The sequence below is a fragment of the Ascaphus truei genome, chromosome 2 (assembly GCF_040206685.1).
Source record: "Ascaphus truei isolate aAscTru1 chromosome 2, aAscTru1.hap1, whole genome shotgun sequence".
In the NCBI taxonomy this organism is placed as follows: Eukaryota; Metazoa; Chordata; class Amphibia; order Anura; family Ascaphidae; genus Ascaphus; species Ascaphus truei.
Window position 1 is genome coordinate 59,582,483 of NC_134484.1, and position 24,536 is coordinate 59,607,018.

The 24,536-nt window shown below is 40.6% G+C and overlaps 1 protein-coding gene across 6 annotated transcripts in view; it reads right to left on the reverse strand.

The window, feature by feature from the left end:
• The window catches only part of ZFPM2 (zinc finger protein, FOG family member 2), a 400,907-nt gene that overhangs the window by 137,337 nt on the left and 239,034 nt on the right, over positions 1–24,536 (reverse strand). For all 6 annotated transcript variants that reach the window (XM_075582494.1, XM_075582491.1, XM_075582490.1 and 3 more), the window contains one exon: positions 8,702–8,813. In XM_075582494.1, the coding sequence (XP_075438609.1) occupies positions 8,702–8,813 (112 nt within the window). The remainder of the gene's footprint in view (positions 1–8,701; positions 8,814–24,536) is intronic.

Consider the following 24,536-nt stretch of genomic DNA (forward strand, 5'->3'; position numbering starts at 1 on the left):
AACATACTGTACAGTACTGTATACAGCACGTGCACGCAAATTTCTTGCGCTGCAGCCCCCTTCCCAGGAGCTGCAGCGTTCGCACCCCGCCTCTCCCAATGGCTCGGTGTCAAATGACGTTGCGGGTCATGTGATGTCACATCACGTGACCCCATTGACCCTGATTGCAGCAGGTAAGTGAGTTACAGAGGCCTCATGCCTCCCCCAGCATTTAATTTAAATGCCGTGGGAAAGAGCATGGGGCCTCTGTAACCGCCGCTCCCCACCTAGAAATTCTCCTGCCCCTCTGGAGGGTGTGCCCCTCAGTTTGCGCACCGCTGGTATACAGTATAAACAGTATAAAAATCTTGCAAATAAGGTGCATTTACTGTTTAGATACACTTGCACTTACAGTAGCACTATACTGTACATACTGTAATATAAAGTTGTAAAGGCATTTAAATATATATAAATATCGGACATACCATATATATAAATCTTAAATTAAGTTGCTTTTAGTGCTTAAATAAACTTACAGTAGTACTATAAATAAAGTACTGATGTCATTTAAATATACTGTATCTTAATATATCTTTGACATACACTATAAAAATCTTTAAAATACGTTGCATTTACTGTTTAAATACACTTACAGTTCAGTGAGGAAACACACTGTATCTCACTGTACATTAATGTCATTCTGAACAAGGTTACATAATGACAGGCATGCGCATAAATGTGATGACACGCATATGCGGTTCAACAAGGTTCCAATTTGACATACACGCATGCGCAGAAATGTGATGCCACGTATATGTTTCAAAAAGGTTCCAATTTAAAATAAACTTTATTATTCTGTACAAATGAAACATTTAATTTGTTAAAAATACTTTTTGTTGTGTGTGTTCATATTTTAAATCTTCTACAGTTCGAGAATTTTTGTATGGCTAAAAGCTAAGAAGCCTCAGAAAGAACTTCTTTCCCATGAACTGTATATGAACTCATATTTTTAATCTTCAAATTATAATTACACACACACACACACACACACAAAGTACTGTACGGGAATAAAAGACAGGTTGAATTGCAATTAGATTTTTTAAGACAACAACTTGCGATCGCCCACTTGAGTTTCTCGACGGTATTGCAGACACCGCTAAAATGCAATTTTCTACACTCGATAAAAACACTAGTAAACACACGTCTTAAAGCGGGAGAATTTCAAGACATAACGCACCATGACCCAGTATGCTAAGGAATACAACCCATGAAATGTTCAGATAACGGCCGTTGCATCTGTATGTTGGACTTCATTTTGGTGATAATCAGTCAAAGCAATAATTTAGGTTTCTTCAAGTAGTTTGAAGGCTGTATTGGCAATGGCCTCATACATCATTTGATTAAACCACTGTATTGTATAACTCCAAGTTTACATGTAAGTGGTCATTTCTTACCCATGGGCCCACAAAGTCGTGCTCAACTTCCTTGTCTCAGTTACAGAGGGCCCCGGTTCCCCTCTCCCGCTCAACAGCTCTCCAGTTCCTCACCACTCCCTCAACTGATTTTCATTACCCCATCCAACCTTGTTCTCAACAACCAGGGACCCAGGTCAGCAGGCTGTCTGTGCCATATGTTACTCTTTTTTCCCCACACACGGTGTTCATTTGTATATCTCTTTATTGTTGTGTTCATTATCTATAGGTACCATCATGTCTCTGACACCTCATTGTCAAAAAGATAATATTTAAAAGGTAAAACACTTTATGAAAACAAGCCTGTTAAGAGAACCCTATTACTCTTTAGAACTTTCTAACACTGATTCTGCCACACAGCCACACATTCTGCAGCACTTATATTTCTTTTCCCCTTTTATTTCTACAAATTGGGGTTAATTCTCAGAGTTGCTGATGGTTAAGGAAAAGGTACAAGGTAAGAATTAAAAAAAAAAATCATCTTAATATGTGACACTTTTGCTGCAATAGATATGCTCTCGATTTTGTTGAGCAGTAAAAAAAAAATTATGAAAATTGAAAAGATAAGTCTTAATTTCTTAAGAGGCGAGACTATCTGCAGCATAAAACTTCAAATCCAATCCATGAAGTGTGTGTATTAGAAAGCTGTAGATTTAAGCCTTGTCCACCATGATCAAACTGGATTTATAGTGCATCATAACTCCCCAGACACCATCCAGCAGCTTATTAATTTAATAGACTCCTGTCTATTCCATGATGTTCTTGCCATGACAGTTTTTCAAGATAAGGCAAAAAGCTTGTGACAGAATAGAGTGCATATATATATATTTTTTTTCCCTTCTGTTTTCTTGCAAGCATTGCATTGAAACGTCTGTAAACGTTATGCTTTTGCACAATTTGTCCCTTTGCTACAGTATGAAGATCACAAAAAATAAATGTTACACATAGTTTTAAGGGGGCTCTATATTAGGGACCTGATGTTTTCATTTCTGTGTTTCCCCAATGCTCTAATAAGAAGAAAGCTTAGCTGACTATCCACAATTGGGTAAATCTAGATTATTGATAACATTCAGTAAATGGCAAATTACCTATATTAGGACCAATGAGAAGGAGTGACTCAGTGTGTAAAGACACAGACTGACACGGAGTTTGAAGCAGGGGAACCTTGTTCAATTCCTGGTGTCGGCTCCTTGTGACCTTCGGCAACTCACTTTATCTCCCTGTGCCTCAGGCAACAAAAACATAGATTGTAAGCTCAACAGGGCAGGACCTGTGCCTGCAAAATGTCTGTAAAGCGCTACGTAAAACAAGCAGCGCTATCTTAATTATCGCACTAAATCCATTAATTGTGTATCTGCTATGGACACGATATATACTGCAAACAATACATAAATACACATCCTGCATGCTCCCACACATAATATGCAGCTCTTGTCATCAAATTTGGTACTGTGGGGCTTATGCAGAGAGGTACTGCTTAAATTCGCCGCAGTATTGGAATTTATTGTTGTGCTACGCAGGGAACTCCGGTAGCGCGGTGTGCAGGAAATGGCTAATTAGGCGAGTTTCACTTAAAACTCGCCATTCAGACCCGCGCGGTATTTGCCAACAATACAGCCAGCTTTTGTTGGCGGGCAAAATTTCCCCTTAACGCGCCATTTAGTAGCTCCGATTGGCGCGTTCATGCGCATCGGAGCTACTGGAATCGTGCGTCTTTTAACAGTGGCGAACTCACGCTTCTCGCCACCCGTCTGGCGAATTTGACTAGTCCCTCCAAGTTCTCGCCACTAACTCTTTGAATGCGGACATTTTTGCCGCAAACCTGCCAAATTTCACCTTACCGTACCTCTCTGCATAAACCCCTGTATGTTCACTTTTGTTGTATGAAATTCATAACCATCTCAAGCAGGGCTTGATTAACACAGGCAACATGGTTAGATCCAGGAAACCAACCATGAAGACTCAGAGCGAAAAATAGAGCAACTTCAGTGGCACAAAACACACAACGTTAATAGGCTCTAAACCAGGGTTGTCCAACTCCAGTCTTCAAGGTCAGGTTTTCAGGAAATCCCTGCTTCAGCACAGTGGGCTCGATCAGTGGCTCAGTTGAACACTGCACCCCTGATTGAGCCCCCTGTGCTGAAGCAGGGATATCATGAAAACCTGGCATGTTGAGCTCTTGAGGACTGGCGTTGGCCTCCCCTGTTCTAAACTGTATGAAAACCAGCACCACTTTAAAATCGTAACAGAGGGATGTGGGAGGAAAATAATTTGATATGTTACTTGTCCAACAGCACAGGCAACCCAAACACATGCAGTAAGAATGTATGGCCAGGGGGGTCACTACAGCATGATGCAGAGTATAGCGGCTCTTGAGATGAACGCGCTATTTTCAACTTCGGGGACCCACAGGTTCCCAAAATACTGGTGAAGTTGCTGCCATTATTCCTGTTCTTTAAAGGGAATTTAAATGGCCGTTCAATAGGAAGCTACAACCTACGAGGTTGCAGTGTCCTATTGGCCAGAGATTTGGCAGCCATGTTATATCATCTGGAGGGATTTTGAAACGTTATTAATTCACCGGTAATATCTCTGAAACAGTGGGAGGATGCCAGAGGTGAAAATAGCGCAGTTATGCTCTGGAGGACATGCTGATTCCCTTCCTGTACCAAAAAAAAAGGGGGGGGCATTGCTGCTCTATATACTGTATGTGAGATTGTATCTAATTTTAACGCATTTACAATGCAAGAGTAAGGTAACATGAGCCGGTATTTATTTCAGGGCCCTTTGGGTTCTAATCAGCCATGCTCATAAGAAAGCATTCATTATGCCTGGAATTGCTCTAACAAGCTTGACACATTGGCAGACGTAATGAACCATTTAAACAGGCAAACAAGTAAAATATCTGAGGTATATCAATGGAAAGTAAATAGCCAAATTCCTATCAACTACAATCGAATAGGAAAAAAAATAATGTTAAAGGACAATTAGTTATTGTTGGACAGGCACTAACTACAGGCCCCACAACCGTGTTTACAATCTAACATCATGCGCTGTCTGACATTTCTTTAAGTGCCCCCCTTAGTCTGCAAATGATCAAAAAGCATATTCCTTGGCAACGTTTGTTTAAGATTGGCGGCAAGTTTTCTTGACCTTATTGTAATCCAGAGGAATGTGCCAATTTTCATCAGGTGGCAGAGAATGTGCACATTTTGGATCATTGTTTTAAGCACACGTCATATCCCCAGCTTGTTGTCACACTTCAATTTTGAACATCCGCTATCTTTTGCAACATATTCGAATGGCCTCAGACATTTATTAAACATGTTGGTTTTACGGCGTGGAGTTATCCTGTGGTGCTCCGCAATCAATTACTGTTATACCACCATCATTAATAATTTTCTTAATGAAAATGATTCTGTTGATCTCCGTTGTATTTTAATTATCAGAGTTAAGCATAATTACACTGCAGCTCTGAGCTGACATGTAGACTCCTTTAGGGCGCAATTTTGTTTTAACACACTGATAATGTAATTTTACATTGTGTCAGTTGTTTAGTTATTATCCAGCCTTACAATTCCGCTGTATTCCTGATAACAGATAATAACCTTAGTACCTACTATATCCTGAAGTCATTTAAAAAGCAATATTGGAATTTCCTAACTAGCTAACTTAATCGTCTTATGAATTTATAATTCCCATTGCTAAATATTTGTACCAACACCTTGTTTTAATTATGCCTCTAAACACGGGTAACTACATGCAATTAGAAAAAAAAGGTAATTAAATTAAACAGGCATGCAACCCCACACTTTTCTTTTGCTTGTCAAACAATACTTGCATTTTGTTCCCATTATCTTATATTTATGTTTCCTTTTCCTCATTTACATGGAAAGCCTCACATTCGAGAACTGCCTAAAATGCTGTGCATTATTTAGTTGGGAGAGCATTCATTATTATATCTGCCTAAAATACAATATATATATATATTATATATCATACATAACACATTGCACTGTTGTAGCTGGCTAAACAAGAGATGAAGGGCACACGATGACACACTGGAACAACTTTGGTGTGTACATGCCTTAAAATGAGCACAGCTGTGGCACATCAATAAACCCAATATACAAATGGTGCAAACTGCATCAGTTTTGCATATGCATTGTTCCAATGGCTCAACTGTTCTTTCAGGAAAAATATGCAGTTAGAGACAATTGCAATCAGTCCTTAATAATAGCTCAGAGTTGTAGTGACAAGACTCATGAGAGTCTCAATATGCTGTTTGTAAAGAACAGTAACATTTGTTCTAACCTGTCCCACAAGAACGTATCTGGTCATCTAGATACTCGATAATGGTGGGTTGGAAAATAAATAAGTACAGTAAATACAAATCTCTACCATACAAAGTGCACCAAATATAGAAGACCCATAAGTGTAGGTGTAACGTGTCAATGGGTGAACAAGGCAGGCTTGGGGATCAATAGAAGACTTGTAGATATATTCATAGGTATTCCACCTCTGGTCACCTAAGAATAGGAAACACTGTGTTCACCGTTACATACCAAGCTAAACGATGTAATGAACCGGACATGCAATTTCAAAATGCAGCTGTGATGTTCTCTGTTTATATATTTATTTAGTGTTTAATTTCCCATTTTCAAAGTGGCGGTTAAAAGAAATCTACTTCTAAGTGTATAAAATGTAATGATTAAAAGAACAAGTTGTAATTGTCCCTAGTATGTTTTTTTTCTGTGTCTTTGATGTTCCGATTAGTATTTTGTATGTAAATATATTGATATAGGAACTTGTTTGCCTGAAATCTTATTTTTGCAGCAGTCACTAGGTTGCCTTGGCAAACACATCTTTGATCTCAGTGTGTGTATTTGGTGGGAAATAAAGACTAAAAGAAAATGAGTAAACATACAGCGTATTCTGCAACATCAATAAAGGACTAATCACAGGTTTTTTTTTTTTTTTCAATTCATAACCAAGAATTTGTCTTTTTTAACAATAGCGAAAATAACCATAAGGGACTCTTGTGCTGTTTATTACTTTCTCATGCTGTGATGCCTATGTTAGGTAAGAACTTTGTTATACATGATTGTTTCGCTCAGTGGAGCATCTAAGGCAGTGACATTTGCAAATTAGATTCTTGGGCTTTCTTTTAAGAAATCACCATAAACAAACTATTCATTATCCCAACAATCCAACCTAACAAACAAACAAACCAGCTATGCTTTAGTTATGTAATCAGAAAATAGTTTTGATTATGAAGATTAGCGGCAGTATATCTGAGTAATATTTAGCCATGTGTTAATCTAAATGAAGACCTGCCATTTGATGTTGTGATACACTGCTTCCTAAGAAGCTTTTTTTCTCAATCTAACTTAAACAGTATGTGCTATGGATTTTGGACCATATTTACTAAGCAGCCTTCTGCCTAAAGGCACCTTCAATTCAATGTACAGTAAGGTGTTTTAGAAGGGGAGATTGTTTAGTAAATATGGGTCTTTAGCTGTTGAAATCCGTATGTAATACATTGCTATTAAACACATGTACAGTACAAGAAAACTCAATTTACACACATTCAGAGGATTTAACATCGGAACGCTTTCTTTCTACTTTTGCATCACATTTAACAGTGAACGATGCTAGTAAAGTAGTGGGATATACTAACACTTTAAACATGGACATATGACAGCGCACAACGTAATCTGTGCACATTCTGTATTGATTAAACAATGAAGTTAAGACTAACAGTATTGTAAAGCAGCTTTCTGAGAAGAGACATTGTCTAGCAAACGCTCATTTCAAATCAGGCCGGCGTGGACTGCAGCTTAAACCATTTGAGTGCCGAAGGTGACCTCTTCCCCTTCCCTGCATGTGCAGATCGCGTTCGGCACTTCCCAGGAAAACAAGCTACAAAAGTCCATGGGGCCCCTGGAGTGCAGGATGCCGTGATGGAGTAATGACATCATGGGGCACTCAAAGGGTTAAAGCAGCAATCACCCCAGAAATATATTGCAAAGCCAGTATAACCAGTCCCACACTGAGGAGACCCATTAAGGTCGAAACAGCTGTCTGTGGGTGGGTTTAGTGGCTATGCATCTAAACCCAGGCTCTACTCAAAGCTGTGAAATGCAGCAAGCTTAAGCTTATAGGGGACCATGTTAAATGGTTTTGAAGCAAAAGGTGGCACTGTGTGCTCATTTGCATGTCATTTCCCAGAATCCCTTGCTGCATTGGAAGCGTTGTGTGCTGGGTGATAATGGTGAAAGGCAGGGTTGCAGACCTGTCTGAGATATTAAATCCCGGGCAACGCCGGGTATATCAGCTTGTATTATATATATATTTCATATTAGCATCTTGCCCCCTAAGCATGGCCTGCTTTCTTTTAAACAAATGTTTTGTTTTTGTTAGCGTTACATATTTTCATAATCTCTAGCACCAGGCTTTGCCATGGTAACTTCAGACTGTACTTGCCTCCATTTCCCCAGAAACATCACATTTCAAACGCTTATATCTCCTGAAAGGAGTGGCAGATTTAAAAAATAAAAATTGAGTTGGAAAGGGCAAAAAGAAGCTTAAAAAAAAAAAGTCAAGCAATCGTCGTGGACTGCTGCTTTAAATAACTAAACCCAGGTTTACTTACATGGTGTAGTCCTTTACCATCATTTACTCCCACGTCATTTTATTTCAACGATTTATATTAAAGTTTAATACTTAAAAAATTTACAAAGGCTTACAATGAAGATATTTAAAAAATATATATATATATATTGTTTACATTGTTTTACCTTCGCTACAGACACAAACCTCATATTTGTTTGCACTGAATTACAGTGATGCGGGTTTCCGTGCGAAAATGTGCCTTTTCCACATGGAAATCCACTCTTGCCAGTTTTATGAATAGGCCACAGACATAGGTTTTCCAATATCACGACTAGACAACTCTACAAACGAACAGTAGTAAAGTAAACCACATTTAATTCAGCATCCAACTACAACAACAGATTTTTGGATAATATTTCAAAACATTAAATAGGTGATGTACTTTCAAATGAAATGTAAGGGTGTCTTCTGACACCAATACCAGTTAAAATAGAGTTATCATTATACAAAATAATGAACTTTTTATCTCTCCAACACTACAACATATTGGGTTACTTTGTGACCCAAATCGACATGTTTTATTACTGCAATCCATTATTTGCAAAGAAAGTCAAATAACTTCAGACATTGTTTACCTTTGTTGTACACAATGCAATTGTTTTTGTTGTCTTCCACTCCTTGCCAAGTCACATCTAGTAACCACTTGGGACCACCAGTCATCACCATCGGTACATGAGCCTTTGTCTTCTGTAGAAAGTAAGATAACAAACAGATGCCAATCGGTTTAGTTGATTAATAACTGGAATACTAAATATAATGACTATTTTTTATTTTGCACACAATTAAAAACATCCAAACCAGTTAGCCGCGACCTAAATTCCTAGCACCGTTTTTTCTAACATACAGACGCAATATGGCTTAGTGTTTTCACTGATCTGAATAGCTGAATTATTATCGAGGATTTTTCCAAAAGATACTGGATCAGATCTCCCAGATTAAGAAGATCTCTAGTGGCTTAGTATTATAAAAAGAATGCAGATGACTTTCACAGCACAGAACAGCGTTTGCAAGTGAACTTTAGGCACATTGTACTTTATTATCAACAGGATCTCACTATTTCCTGAAACAGACAGGAAAGAATTTAGAGAACCAGTATCCATTTCAAAGTCTTATCCACTGCAACATTTATTTTGTAGTCGGAAATTATTCTGAATGAATAATGTAATTTTTCCTCTCTATCTTTCCTGCATGATGATGTACAGTTTTACTGCCGTTGAAATAATAATATTGTTAATGTTTCAATATGTAGTCTCTAGACTATAAAAGACTCAGAGTGAATAAATTTGAAGGCAGGGGAAGTAAAGCATGACACCTCTTGTCCTTTGAGGTATAAAGGAAAAATATCATACATTCCGTCTTTTGTTCTACTGTTAAGTTCTCTGTTTTATGTATAAAAGCCCTTTATTTATAAAAGTGGCGTAATATAGTATTGAGCACAAAGTGGCTATCCTTTTTTGTAACTTGCGTCCAATATTAACAAGCTGTCCAACAACATACCATAAATAACTGTAATTGAAGTAGGGTTATTGATATTCAAACAAAAATGCACAAAAGAGATACATTGTATCTGTCATCTAGAGTCTAAAATATGTTTATAGTACATGCTACATGGTTATGCTTGGTTATCATACACATGGTTATCAATGGTACAGTCTTTTAATGCTGTAATAAATATATTCCAAGCAAACTTGTATAGATTAATTTTTCCTGTATGCATTTGATGTATTGTATTTTTCAAGGAATTTATGCTAGCAAAATAGTAAGTCAAATATCGAATAATTTAAATGGTCATCAAAAAAGGGGCCTACGCCAACACGCACCAATGTAAATGTGCATTTTCTATTGATTGTACAACCAATTTTGTGAAGTAGACTTTAGTAGAACAATGCTAATTTCAATTGATCTCAGCATGGCCTGCTGCTTTAAATAAGAGAACCTGGGTTTCCCAACTAGGCCTTTACCATAACTTACTCAAAAATGATTTTGTTTCAATGATTGATCATTGGTAAAGTGTAATCGACATCTCAGTTGAATATAGCCTCTCATGAAATGTAATGTAATTTATCGTTTTTAAATGCTTTGACCACTACATTGCAGGAGGGGCTGCATATTGCTTTGCAGCAACAGTAAAGGTATTAATACAGCTCAACCTCGTTACAACGCGAATCCGCTTATAACGCGATGCAAGCGTGGCTCCCAATTTTCGTATTTATGAATACTTTACAAGACGATTATTGGTATCTTAAATACTTTATTGTACAATGCATACTATAAATGCTTATAACGCAATGTGATTCTTTAGACCCAAAGCACAGCGTTATAAGGGAGTTGAGCTGTACCTTTTTACGTTGTGGCCTCTACCGCTTTTGTTACAAGATGTGTCATTTGTGCACATATGTGAGTAAGCCAAAGAATCACGATTCATTACCACAAAAATGTTGAGCAAATGTCAACATTCACAAAATGCTCATTTATTAACTTTAAAGGTTTATTTTTTTTATTTTTAATCATATGTTAAAGTTACCATCTGCATATTCTTTTATTACTCTAATGAGAACATTCAAAAAACAAACATTTTCTTCTTTTCAAGAAATTTGTTTCGACTTGTTTTCCCCCACCTGATTATTATTGTCAAAATCTTTTTTGAAAAGCATGTTCACTTTGCCAAGAGGTGATTTACCTCCTGAAACTGTGCAGCTGAATTTAGCTAATGTAGCACAAACATATACTAATATTACATTCTTAAATGCTATGAAGTTCAGTAGAATGAGAAAAAGAGCTATAGACGCTAACTATATACGAGAGGATATTTGCAAAAAAATAATAACCCCCAATGTTGTGATATTTATTTAGCAAGATAGCCAGGTAAACAATTGTAATACAAATACAATGGAATGTGTTAAAAACACTTTGGATTCTGTAACAGCAGCAGCCTAAGAATTGAAGGACTTCCAGTAGAATGAGAGCCTGCATTTACCAAACGCTTGCTTGTTAGCGCCTTATCAGTTTATTGTATAATTTACTAAAAGTTTATCATGAATGGGTTAGTGCTACTGTTTTCAAAATAAATCAGTGCACAGAGATTTAATGCTGTGCTATTGTTTCGGGCAAAAGCACCATCATGCCAGCACTGTTAGCATTTTTACATTGATCAGTGGAGAGAGCATGATCTCAGACTTATTTTCATCACAGTAGGTTATGGAACAATCTGAATATTTTGATTGTATAAAGGCAATCACAGTAGTGTTGTCATCAAAGCCACTCAGCATAAATCATCTGAAAGAAAACATTACATTAGATAAAGCAAATATATATATATATATATATTTTGTTGCCAAATGAATACAATCTCTAGTGTATCAATTTTAAATAATCATGAATATCAAAGCCTCTCGAATTTCTAAAATAATTCCATCCACATTTTAAACATACAAAAATAACACTGATAGGAGTCGAGTAAAAGTATTACACATATAAATGTTGAATTTGCCATCTTCACTGTATTGGCTGATTAGTAAACATTTTTTGCTAGGACAACACAATGATTTAGTAGTATTAATGAGGAGACCAGGGGGGTCAACAGGGGGGCAACTTGACCCACTGGGGTCCTCCTTTCCCCCATCAGGTTCCCACTCTGTTCTGATTGGCTGGAAGGGTTCTGGTCAGGTTGCCTATCTGTTGCCTAGGCTCTTGAGGCTAGGGGCAGGCTTCCCTAATTGCTATTTATTTCGGCAGGCTCTATTAAGAGGGGTATTTAAAGGACTGTTTTAAGGTCCCTCTGCACAATTTGAAGCAAGCTCAGCCTTATTACACTGCTCTCAACTGTTGACTCACTGGCATTGCCATGGCAGCAACTCAGCTTTTCTCTGGATCAGTTAGGGGAGTAACAAGATATCTCTGGAGGCGTTGGTGGTGTCTCTGAGGGAGAAGGTTCTGGGCATTGGCTCCAGGACTGTCTGACAACTGTGGCAGGTCCCTTGGGCACAGCTATCTCAACATCATCACCCAGAGACAGAGGAGCCTAGGGAAGACAGCATGGAGCTCCCTGCTGAGAAGAAAATGCATCTGGTGAAACTCAGGCCGCTCTCTTCTGGAGGAAGGAGAGATAGTAGAGAAGGAGGACATTTATAAATGTTCTAAGGGCCATGCATATGCGACATTTAGAATGTTTAGAAACATCCTAAGAGATGTGATGGGGTTATTTCCAATTCGCTGTTCAATTTAGACCCGATTTCCAAAAGGTCTGATTTGAACTTATGAACTAAGCTCCATATATATATATATGGTTTTGAAGCAAAAGGTGGCACTGTGTGCGCATTAGCATGCCACTTCCCAGAATCCCTTGCTGCAGTGGAAGCACTGTGTGCTGGGTGATAATGGTGAAAGGCAGGGTTGCAGACCTGTCTAAGACATGCAAATGAGCACACAGTAATATTTCCATTTGATATATATATCAAAACATGCAAAAGAGGAGGAACTCCCAAATAAATAAAACTGGCATAATTTGGCGAGTGCACATGTTGTTTAGCTCTGATTTGAGACGTGAACTAAGCTCCTTGTTGGTCTTTCTACCACTGCTCTTCCTGTTGCCTGATAGAGCTGTACTGTATGTGTATATTCAGTATGTATTGCATAAACACCGTATGTATATGTGTGTGTGTGTGTGTGTGTGTGTGTGTGTGTGTGTGTGTGTGTGTGTGTGTGTGTGTGTGTGTGTATGTATATATATATATATATATACATACATATATATATACACACACACACACACACACACACACACACACACACACACACATATATACACACAGACACACACACACACACATATATATATATATATATATATATATATATATATATACACACAGACACACACACACACCAAATATATATCAAAACATGCAAAAGAGCAGGTACTCCAAAAATAAATATAACTGGCATAATTTGGTGTGTGCACGTGTCAAATAAATAAGACACAAATACATTACATAGGACCATATCTAGGACAGAAGTGACCGGTATGTATGAGATGAAGGAATACGGCACCATGAATGAAGTTAATATTTAAATGAGTGTATTAAGAGTCCAAAAAAATCAACATGTTGGTCCCCTCAAGGGACCTTTGTCCTGTATGTATATTTATGTGTATATATATATATATATATATATATATATATATATATATACACACATAAAATAGTTGGAGCAAGGTAGAGAAGAGCGGCTTACAGTCGCAGTACATGGAAATCATTGGGAAGTCCTTCATCCAGCAGTGGATCAACAAGGACTGAAAATGTGATAACTAGGACATCCCCCATACATATATATCAGTCTATATACACAGTGTATACTGTACAGTACGTACATATGCTATAGCAGGAACAGAAAGAGCAGTAGTATAAGGACCAGTCAGCAAGGAGTTTGGTTAAAAATACACAACTAAATCAGAGTTTACAATAAAAAGGGTCTAAAACAGAATTAGGGTGTTAATCAAGCTGCTTATATTTAACTACAGGGGAAAAAATGTAATTAAAAACAGAAATATCAGCAACCACATGGACAAAGCCCATTTTCCTATGGCCAAGAAGAGGTTAAGTTTGTACCTCAACTAAAGGCACCTGAGAGTAATTAAGTATGCTGTGTCTTCTATAAACAGCAAACAAAAAATACATATTGAGAGTGGTGACAGAGAGAACGAGACCAGGGAAGAGGCTCTTCTGTTGAAGCCTGCACAGAATAGTTTTTTTTCTCTCCCTAACTGCTTTTGAGTAACTTGGTTCTAGCTTTGTCCTAGTTGTACCAATGGGTGGGTCTAGTTAAGGCAGAGTGGTGATCAGAAGCTGGCCCTAAATACAGTAGTACTCAAAACGCTAGTGGGAGTTGATTATTATTTTGCCTGTTTTTGTGTGTTTGCTCTCTGCTTAACTATTAAGGCAAGAGCTCGTGTTTGTTTTGTACATCGGTTGGTTAATAAAATGATGTATACTATACCTCACTGTGTATCATTGTTAATTTATTGAGTTTTTGCGTGTGGAGGGATGGGGGATCATTTGATCTTTAGGTGTCAAGACATTATGGCCAACATGTGAACACTGTTTGTAGGGAGATGTGATAAAAATAAGTGTGGGAGATATCTTCATCTTCTGTTGGCTTGCATTGACATAAAGGAACTTTTTTTATGGAGAAAGTAATACAGAAAATGCTATTTTTATGGTCCTGTCTTTTTTGTAAAATAAAAGAAGTAAGATAACCAGTATGATTATTGGACTGTTTTATTAACCCCCCCCCACACACACACCCCAATGTGGATAGGTATGGTGCCCACTGAAGCTTACAAGGCTTGTAGTGTTGCCCATTATGTAATAATATCTTTCACATTAGCTGGACACCAAGTGTTTGCAAGAAATCTGTAAAATGGTCACATTAGCGTGGCCCATGAAGTAGTAAATGACCAATATCACTGTAGTTAATATCTTGTTATTATAAATCTCAGAAGAGCACTTAACACTAATGAATTATAAGAAACGGTTCAATGTTAAACTAAAGTTAAAGAAGCTTTAGACATACAGTATATACAATTTTATAAAAAAAATGTAACATACTGCAGTGTGTTAAAAATGTAATATTTGTCAAATTGTGTATGTAACTTATCAACTTTTAGCTCTCAGACGTATGACTGATTGCTCATATCGGCAGCTGTATTAGCCAGTCGATATGCTTCTTATTCGGGAGAAGGAGAGGCTCAGTGAGTGAAGACACTGACTGGCACTGAGTTTGAAGCAGGGGACATTGGGCAAGTCACTTTCTCCCTGTGCCTCAGGCACCAAAAACATCGATTGTAAGCTCTACGGGGCCTGCAAAATGTCTCTGTAAAGCGTCATGTAAAACTACAGTAGCAGCGCTATACAAGAACATGCTATTATTATATTATTATTGCAACTGTTCCTTGAGCCGCTGTACATACTGCATGTACGTGGTCGCGGATGTGCCATCTGCCACCACTCTAAAACACGGGTTGATGGGTAATCGGGCTTCCCTTCCAAAGTAATAGGGCAAATACCATGTAGAGTCCTTCTGGGTGCAGTTATACACATGTACCAGGTGGTGCACATGCTGACTTCATTGTTCCTTCCTTTGAGTATTTAATGTGTCCATCATATTCAACAAGGTCCTATTGAATCAATCAAACCTCCTAGCACTCAGGTCCACGCAGATCTGATCCAACATGACCGCCCCCCTTTCTAAAGGTTCCTCTCCCTTATGCTCGATCCTCTTCCCCAGCCATTATCATTGGCTGCTCTCATGTTTATTACAGTCACATGTCCAGAGCACACTGGAGAGAAACCAGTCAGGGGGTGACATGAAAAATAACTATTTAGATGTATTTCTAAAGTGCTCTGTAAATGAGCAAAGCATTTTAAAATGTAGAATAGACCATACAGTTATTAGTAGATTAATCTGCTTAACCTCTTCAATGTTGTGAATATCTATACTCTTATGCTCTGAGGAGGAAAGGGGGTCATATATGTAGAGTGATCATCTCAGCTAATGTTCTTACATCTACAGTAGGTAAAATATATACAAAAGAACAGTCCAGATAGGAGTTCCTTTCAAGCTGGATCGACAAATTAAATATGTGAAGGGTCCTTCTTGCTTTCTCTACGTCAGTGGTTCCCAATCTGTGCACCGCGGCGCCCTGGCTTGCCTAGAGGGGCGCCACAATTATCCCTCCCCACCGTTCCTCCTTAATGCCGGCCAGGCCGCAGGGGATTGGCTGCAGGTCAGAGGAAGCCGGGGGCGGGGCTTTCGCTTTGTGCAGAGCACACGGTGAGTGTGTGTGTCTGCCTTCCCGCTCCTGGTGGCTGTGCGGTGTCCCGTCCCCTTCTGCCCCGGGTGATAGGAGAAGGTAGCGTGGGTGCTGGGGGGGAGTTGTACATTTGCCTGTCCTGGAGGTGTGTGCAGGGGGAGGCGGGGAGCCGCCTGCACGGATCTCCTGCCTTTCCTCCCCCCCCCCCAGTCACTCACATCCGTCGCTGCCTCTGCTCTCCACACTGCGTGTGTGTATCTGTGTGTGTGTGTGTGTGTATCTGTGTGTGTGTGTATCTGTGTGTGTGTGTGTGTGTGTATCTGTGTATGTATGTGTATCTCTGTGTGTGTGTATCAGTGACTGTGTGTGTGTATCTGTGTGTGTGTGTGTGTGTGTGTATCTGTGTGTGTGTGTATCTGTGTATGTGTGTATCTGTGTGTGTGTATCTGTGACTGTGTGTGTGTGTGTGTGTGTGTGTGTGTGTGTGTGTGTGTGTGTGTGTGTGTGTGTGTGTGTGTGTGTGTGTGTGTGTGTGTGTGTGTGTATCAGTGAGAGTCTGGGAGAGTGTGTGTGTGAGAGTCTTGGAGAGTGTGTGTCAGTGTGGGAGAGTCTGTGTCTGAGAGTGTGGGAGAGATTGTGTCTGAGAGAGTGAGAGAGAGTGAGAGAGTGTGTCTGAGAGAGTGTCTGAGAGTGAGAGAGAGTGTGAGAGAGTGAGTGAGAGTATGTCTGAGAGAGTGAGAGAGTGAGAGAGAGTGTGCCTGAGAGTGAGTGTGTGTCTGAGAGAGTGTGTGTCTGAGAGAGTGTGTGTCAGAGAGTGTGTCTGAGAGTGAGAGAGAGTTGTGTCTGAGAGAGAGTGTGTGTCTGAGAGAGTGTGTGTCAGAGAGTGAGAGAGTGTGTCTGAGAGAGTGAGAGAGAGAGTGTGTCTGAGAGAGTGTGTCTGAGTGAGAGAAAGAGAGAGAGAGAGAGAGAGAGAGAGTGTCTGTGAGAGTGTGTGTCTGAGAGAGTGAGAGTGTGTTTCTGAGAGAGTGAGAGTGTGTGTCTGAGAGAGTGAGTGTGTGTGTGAGAGTGAGAGAGAGTGTGTGTCTGAGAGTGAGAGAGTGTGTCTGAGAGAGTGAGAGTGTGTCTGAGAGAGAGTGTGTCTGAGAGAGAGTGTGTCTGAGAGAGTGAGAGAGAGTGTGTCAGAGAGTGAGAGAGTGTGTCTGAGAGAGTGAGTGAGAGTGTGTCTGAGAGAGTGAGTGAGAGTGTCTGAGAGAGTGAGTGAGAGTGTGTCTGAGAGAGTGAGTGAGAGTGTGTCTGAGAGAGTGTGTCTGAGAGAGTGCGTGAGAGTGTGTCTGAGAAAGTGTGTGTCTGAGAGTGTGCCTGAGAGAGTGAGTAAGAGTGTGTCTGAGAGAGAGAGAGAGAGAGAGAGAGAGTGTCTGAGAGAGTGAGTGAGAGTGTGTCTGAGAGAGTGTGTCTGAGAGAGTGAGTGAGTGTGTCTGAGAGAGTGAGTGAGAGAGAGTGTCTTAGAAAGTGTGTGTCTGAGAGAGTGTGTGTCTGAGAGTGAATGAGAGTGTGCCTGAGAGAGTGAGTGAGAGTGTGTCTGAGAGAGTGAGAGAGAGTGTGTCAGAGAGTGAGAGCGAGTGTGTCTGAGAGTGTGTCAGAGAGTGAGAGAGTGTGTCAGAGAGTGTGTCAGAGAGTGAGAGAGAGTGTGTCTGAGAGAGTGAGTTAGAGTGTGTCAGAGAGAGTGAGAGTGTCTGAGAGAGTGAGTGAGAGTGTGTCTGAGAGTGTGTCTGAGAGAGTGAGTGAGAGTGAGTAAGAGTGTGTCTGAGAAAGTGTGTGTCTGAGAGAGTGTGTGTCTGAGAGTGAGTGAGAGTGTGCCTGAGAGTGTCTGAGAGAGTGAGTTAGAGTGTGTCTGAGAGAGTGAGTGAGAGTGTGTCTGAGAGAGTGAGAGAGAGTGTGTCTGAGAGTGTCAGAGAGTGAGGGAGAGTGTGTCAGAGAGTGTGTCAGAGAGTGAGAAAGAGTGTGTCTGAGAGAGTGAGAGAGAGAGTGTGTCAGAGAGAGTGAGAGTGTCTGAGAGTGTGTTTGAGAGAGTGAGAGTGTCTGAGAGAGCGAGAGTGTGTCTGAGAGAGCGAGAGTGTCTGAGAGAGCGAGAGAGTGTCTGAGAGAGCGAGAGTGTCTGAGAGAGCGAGAGAGTATGTCTGAGAGAGCGAGAGAGTGTGTCAGAGAGTGAGTGAGAGTGTGTCTGAGAGAGTGTGTGTCTGAGAGAGTGTGTGTCAGAGAGTGAGAGAGAATGTGCCTGAGAGAGTGAGTGAGAGTGTGTCTGAGAGAGTGAGAGAGTGTGTCTGAGAGAGAGTGTCTGAGAGAGTGAGAGAGTGTGTCAGAGAGTGAGAGAGTGAGAGAGTGTGTCAGAGAGAGAGAGTGTGTCTGAGAGAGTGAGAGAGTGTGTGAGAGAGTGTCTGAGAGAGTGAGTGTGTCTGAGAGAGTGTGTCTGAGAGAGCGAGAGAGTGTCTGATAGAGCGAGAGTGTGCCTGAGAGAGCGAGAGAGTGTGTCTGAGAGAGTGAGTGTGTGTCTGAGAGAGTGAGAGAGTGAGAGAGAGTGTGTCTGAGAGAGTGAGAGAGTGTGTCTGAGTGAGAGAGTGTGTCTGAGAGAGTGAGAGTGTGTCTGAGAGAGTGAGAGTCTGAGAGAGTGAGGGAGTGTGTGAGAGAGTGAGAGAGTATGTGTGTGTGAGAGAGTGTGTGTGTGAGAGAGTGCGTCTGAGAGAGTGTGTGTCTGAGAGTGAGAGAGAGTGTGTCTGAGAGAGTGAGAGAGAGAGTGTGTCTGAGAGAGTGAGAGAGTGTGTCAGAGAGAGAGAGTGTGTCTGAGAGAGAGAGAGTGTGTCTGAGAGAGTGAGAGAGAGAGTGTGTGCCTGAGAGAGACACCATCTGTGCAATGCAACTGTTAGGTATGTATATACAACTTTGTTTTTACTTTGGGCGCCGCGGAAAAATCCTGATCGCCTTGGGGAGCCTTGAACCGAAAAAGTTTGGGAACCACTGCTGTACGTGATAAAAAGCTGCCATTAGTACCATCGCTGGGGGGTATTGCTTGTCCACCTTTTTCTGTGTCTACCTGGGCTCACTACAGTAGGGTAAAGGCAACTGGGTACAGGGTAGTACCAAGTATAGTATTTTGTCCTGCAATGGTTGAATATTCCTCTTTTAAAGATGCAACCCCTTATAACGAACCAAAATAAATTTTTCTAAAGCCTTTATTAATCTCATTTTCTTATTTAAACAAATGTAACCTCTTGGAGTAAATATTTGACTGTTTTTCGCTTCTTTGGAAATCAAGCACAAAATCATTTTCTTTGGGGATCTTTATGGACAAGTGTTTGTCAATCAAGTGTTTTCTCTATTTCTCAACCTGCCCCTATCAGAGAGCCATTGAGGGGAAGGGACCGGGCACTTTCCCTGTGCAAACTCTTCTTGAAAACCCAGTGACATCAGACAAAAGGGAGTAAATCAAATCCCTCCAAATTCTCAGCTCACCATGTTTACAACTAACTTAACTAAAAGGAATAGTAGGTATAAAAAAAAGAAGAAAAGGAATACATCGCCCAAATATACCCCTTAAAACATGCCACAGCTATTAATTAGTATACTTTGGTGCTAGGAGGGACAGCCCCTTTAATTGACATGAAGAAACCCTAACATGCCTAGACAAGGATGAATTCCTTGTAGCCTAAATATATAGGCACAGTACTACTGTGGTGTTACTGTATAGGGGTCAAGGCAAACATCGGTTCATTTCTGGGCCAAATATTTTTTTTACCATACGTATATCAATGTAAAAAGCCCATTGAATGCAATAGAATTTTTTGTTTTGCTCCCCTCGTCTTCAAACATACACCCTAAAGGATTGATACCGTACGGCCTGCATATACATTGCTTTACCATGCAGGATATATGATTATCATACTGTGCCATCATGTGCCAATCTCGATAAATACTATCTATGATTTTGATGATGCTATTCTTCAAATATGTCTAGATATCTGGCATAACTGTCATTGTTTCTGACACGTCCGTGCCATTACATTGAATACAATGCGTTTAATCTTATATGAAAATAGAATGGTTAAGATGATTTTGTCCTCCAACCACAAATATGAAATCCAAATGAAACACGTCGCCAGCCATTTCATTGTTTACTTTTGTTTTTTTATGTATGACAGGGGGAATTGTGTTATACCAGGTACCTCAATTTAATTAAATAACTAAAGTGCAAAATATGGTATTAATTGTCAGCAGCTGCTTACAGCAGACATAGATAACCTCTTTTCTTCCTCTGGGTGTATGTCCCTTCAGGCGAGGTTTGAGGCTATTTGAATGTACAGTTAGCTGCCCTGGAATTGGCAGGAACACACATTGAGGACAATTGCTTAAAGTTTCTTCTTATCTTTCTATACTTAGTGTCTCTTGTGTTGCACTCATGGTTACCTGTTCTCCAGGGCTGGTTGCAGGGGCATGCTGAAGCTGCGTGGGTGTTTAAACCAAGCAACCAGGATGCCCCTCCATGAGCAATGGTGTGCAAATTTTCTTCCTCTCCACCCTGGAGTGCATCTTCCTCCGTGAACAAACAGAATAGAGGTATAGCGACACATAAATGTAGATTGATATAAAGTAGTATAGATAGTTAGAAATTTGTGGTGTATGGGAGAATGAACCCCACGGTGTCCGGTGCTCCAAAAGCCCACAGGTTGAACCGGGTATAAGAATAGAAACAGTCTCTGACACATATGAAGGAAGAGAACGGCAACTAAGCAGACATAAGAATCCTGTGTGAAGGGAAACGGCAAGGAGGCATGTAACGGGATAACCAACTGAAACCTGGGTGGGGGGCTAGTGCACAGGAAATAGTCGGAGACAGGAAAAGAGGCAACCATAAGCTACCCCTCTCGTGTACTCACGCTGATATCGCCTGCTGCCCTTACCCGACCCGGTGTCTTCACTGCCCGTGCCTGGCCAGTCCCAACTCCTTGGGCGTCGCGCTGGTATGTGACATCATCCCCGAGGGCCGACAGCTGTGCTGTGGATGAACGTAGCGTGCGTTGCAACTCAGCGCTCTTGGATGTCCCTGAAGCGAGTACAAGGGGCAGGTCCAGACGCACTCATCAGGAAAGGGAAAATGAAGAACAGCTCCCAGCTCTGGATAGTTGCCTGCGTGCTCCACGCAAATGGATGAAATAGAAAAATGGGTGGTTTGTATTAAAAAAAAATAGTCACAAAAAGGTCCACTGCAACAGGAACTCAGCCAAAAACGTGGATAAATAAAAACAGCTTTATTACACTAGAGTGCTGCACATCACAGAGAACACCTCTGACGCGTTTCGTTCCGTGGTGCACCTTGAGAAAGGTCCCACTGTGGGACCGAAACGTCGGCTTTTGTGTCTTCTATCAAATATAGAAAATGTATGATTTACTTACCTGCGTGCTGTCCCTTGATGTCGTGTTGCAACCTGCATCATATGGTCTATATATATATATATATATATATATATATATCTGTTACGTGTTAGCCGAGATTAATAATAAAAAACAAATACTCAATACTGTTGCTTTTATTTGTGCGAGCTTTCGAGATACACTGATCTCTTCTTCGGGTGATGTTACCATGGATAAAGCAAGAGAAGTTTTACTTTAACACAGACTGGAAAGTTATCTGTCATATGAAACCTATCCTTCCCCCTGTGCAGTATGCGATTTATGACCTAGGTGTTAAATGGTATCTGAATGGTTGTGATGTAAGAGTGTGTGTGTGTGTGTGTGTGTAAATATAAATGTATAAAGCGCCCACAGTGTATACAGCTCTTTACAAAAGGTGTGTGTGGAGGGGGAGTGTATACCAATGGTGTTGGTGGGTGTTGAAATGTAAGAGGGTGTTGCATTACTATAAATGTGTGTGGATACTATGCATTCCCTATTGGTATATAGGGAGAGAATTAAATTGTACATTTGTATGTGTAAGAGACAGGTGTGTGTGTGCATTCATATAGCACAGTATTTATAGACATGGGATTTAGCACTCATGGGAAGAGAGTTCTCTTGTGTAGTGGCTCATGAAACTGCGGTCTCAGTTTAGGCCACCGGTCAGTGTCCTGAACAGTTTAATTGCCCCCGTCTCCAGTAAGGAGATATGATCGAACTCCTCACTCCCAAAGTCACAGATTTAAATGTCCTCCGTCATGCTCCGATGGAAAGGAGTCAGCGTTGGCTCTCCTTTTTCTAATCACAAGCATTATGCAGAAAATAAGGCAGGTTATAGTATGCAAAATCACTCTGTAAAACTACAGTAGAGGCAACGTTTATTCTAGCATTTGCCGTAAACTAGCCGGGTTACATTCTGGGTATGTGCTGGGTATGTTCTGGGCTAGTTTGAGGCACGTTTAAGGCATTTCTGCATTGACTAACGACCCATAGGATTAACACAGCAGGGATCCCTGGCAGTCCAATTCAGTTTGAATGGGACTGCCAGGGACCCCCGCTGTTAATCTGATAGGCCATTAATCAATGCAGAAATGCTGGGGCTAGTTTCAGGAAAGTTTAAGGCATGTATTCAGAATGTACCTGGGTGTTTCCTGTTTTTTTGGGGGAATTGCCACTGGTTTTTGTTCGAATAAGAGTTGCCTCTACTGTAAATGTAAGACAAATCAAAGTCCAGGGGCATGGGGGGTGGGGAAATAGGGTAAGAAGACTTAGAATGAGGAATTAGAGCAGGGGTCTTGGAACAGGTTAGGTTTTATCTGTGATTCAGCACAGGTGGCTAAATCAGTGGCTCAGTCAAAGACTGACATATATAGCCACCTGTGCTGAAGCAGGGATATCTGTAAAATCTGACCTGTTGGGGTCACGGGCTTAAGCTGAGTCCACTGTGCCGCTGACCTTGCTTGGCACTTCGCGCAGTCAGCACAATGCATTTCTATCAGTCCGGCCACGCTCATGCAGTGCGTGCGTGCCCGTATGCTCACGGAGAAACAGATAAAATTGTGTTTCAGGCGTACTGAAGGGTCACACGACCTCCTCAGCCAATCAGCGCATGTCACTGCTCTGCCACGACCCCCTATCCCCCCTCCCGCTTACAAAAAAATTTGCATGACAGCCGAACGCTCTCAAGCATGAGCACGGTCAGCGGCACAGTGGATGCAGCCTAAGGCTGCGCTTATAGTGCCCGCGACGGCGACCCAAAACCAAAACAATTGACTCCATCACGAACGCTTATAGTAAGCGCGACGGAGTGACGGAGCGAACCAATCAATGACCCTGACGCTAGCGATGTCGCTGAAAGTTCAATTATACCTTTCACTGGTGGCGACGGCATCAGTCAGGTTGCCGTCGCCATCACTCTAAGCGCAGCCTTAGAGGGTTAGGAGAGACATACGCACAATGAAATACAGAAAGTGACAAATAGATAAGGGGCAGGTTAAAAAAGTGAGATAGGATTGCAACTTTTCTGTAGAAACTACCCAATTAATATATTATACCATGTGAAATCGTTATGTATTAAATTACATTTTTGGCGACACTCACAGGGCAGTTAAGAAAAGACTTGAGACCACTGTCATATTTGCTTATGATAAATTATCTTTATGTTACATTCAATTTACAATGGAAAACAAATAGCTGATAACTTTATGGCATTTCTCCGTAGTCCATAGAAATCCGCAGTTGTTATAATAATATTCAGAAGGTCCAATCTATTAAGATCATTCTGCTGTAGGGCTAATATAGCAGGAAGCCAATAAATAATCCCTCTATAATCTTCTATCACTGCATAATTCTTGGCTGCAATGAACAAACATATGGAGTGAGAATGCTGTTTACTACAAATGTAACTGAATAGGGTAGGAATCCATGGAAATAACAGTTTTATTATAAGAATTATTCCAGTCAGTCGCAAAGACAAAAATAATGATTTCAATGCAACTGATTTTGAAGAGCAAGTTTCACAATTCAGAACAACACTAAATGTGCACAGAGTTTGTAAACTGTGGGGCCTATGCAGAGAGCAGCGAATTTTAAAAATGGCGAATTTCATAAAAAGTAGCTTTTTTGGAGAGTTTTATTCTCCATATGCAGAAAAGTGCGAATTCTGCTATGTTTAACATGGATGCGTGTGGCGAGTTTAAATTGGCGAGATGCGCGCTTCAGAAACGTGTAAAAACAAATTCGCGCCTTTTTTTTTCCCTTTGCAATGGCCGCGAGCGGCAGCTTCTTGCCAATTTTTTCTGGCGAGGCAAAAAGGAGACAATCGCGCCATTTTATTGGCGCGAACAGCCGCTAGATGCCGTTCGCGCCTCTCTGCATTAGGATATTTTTAAAACTGGCGAGATTGAGGTTCTCGCCAGCCGCGAGGCGAGTTTTACAAATAGAAAAGAAAAATTGGCGCGTTTTTCGGAAATCGCCATTTTCTGCTGTTTTCTGCGCGATTTTCTCCAAAAAATGGCGAATTTCGAAATAGCGCTGCTCTCTGCATAGGCCCCTGTGTGTCTTTGTTCTTCTGGCTATTAATTAATGATAAAGAAGAAAAAAAAACAGCAAAACCCAAACACTTCCATGGTTATATGTGTCACCTATAAGCCAAT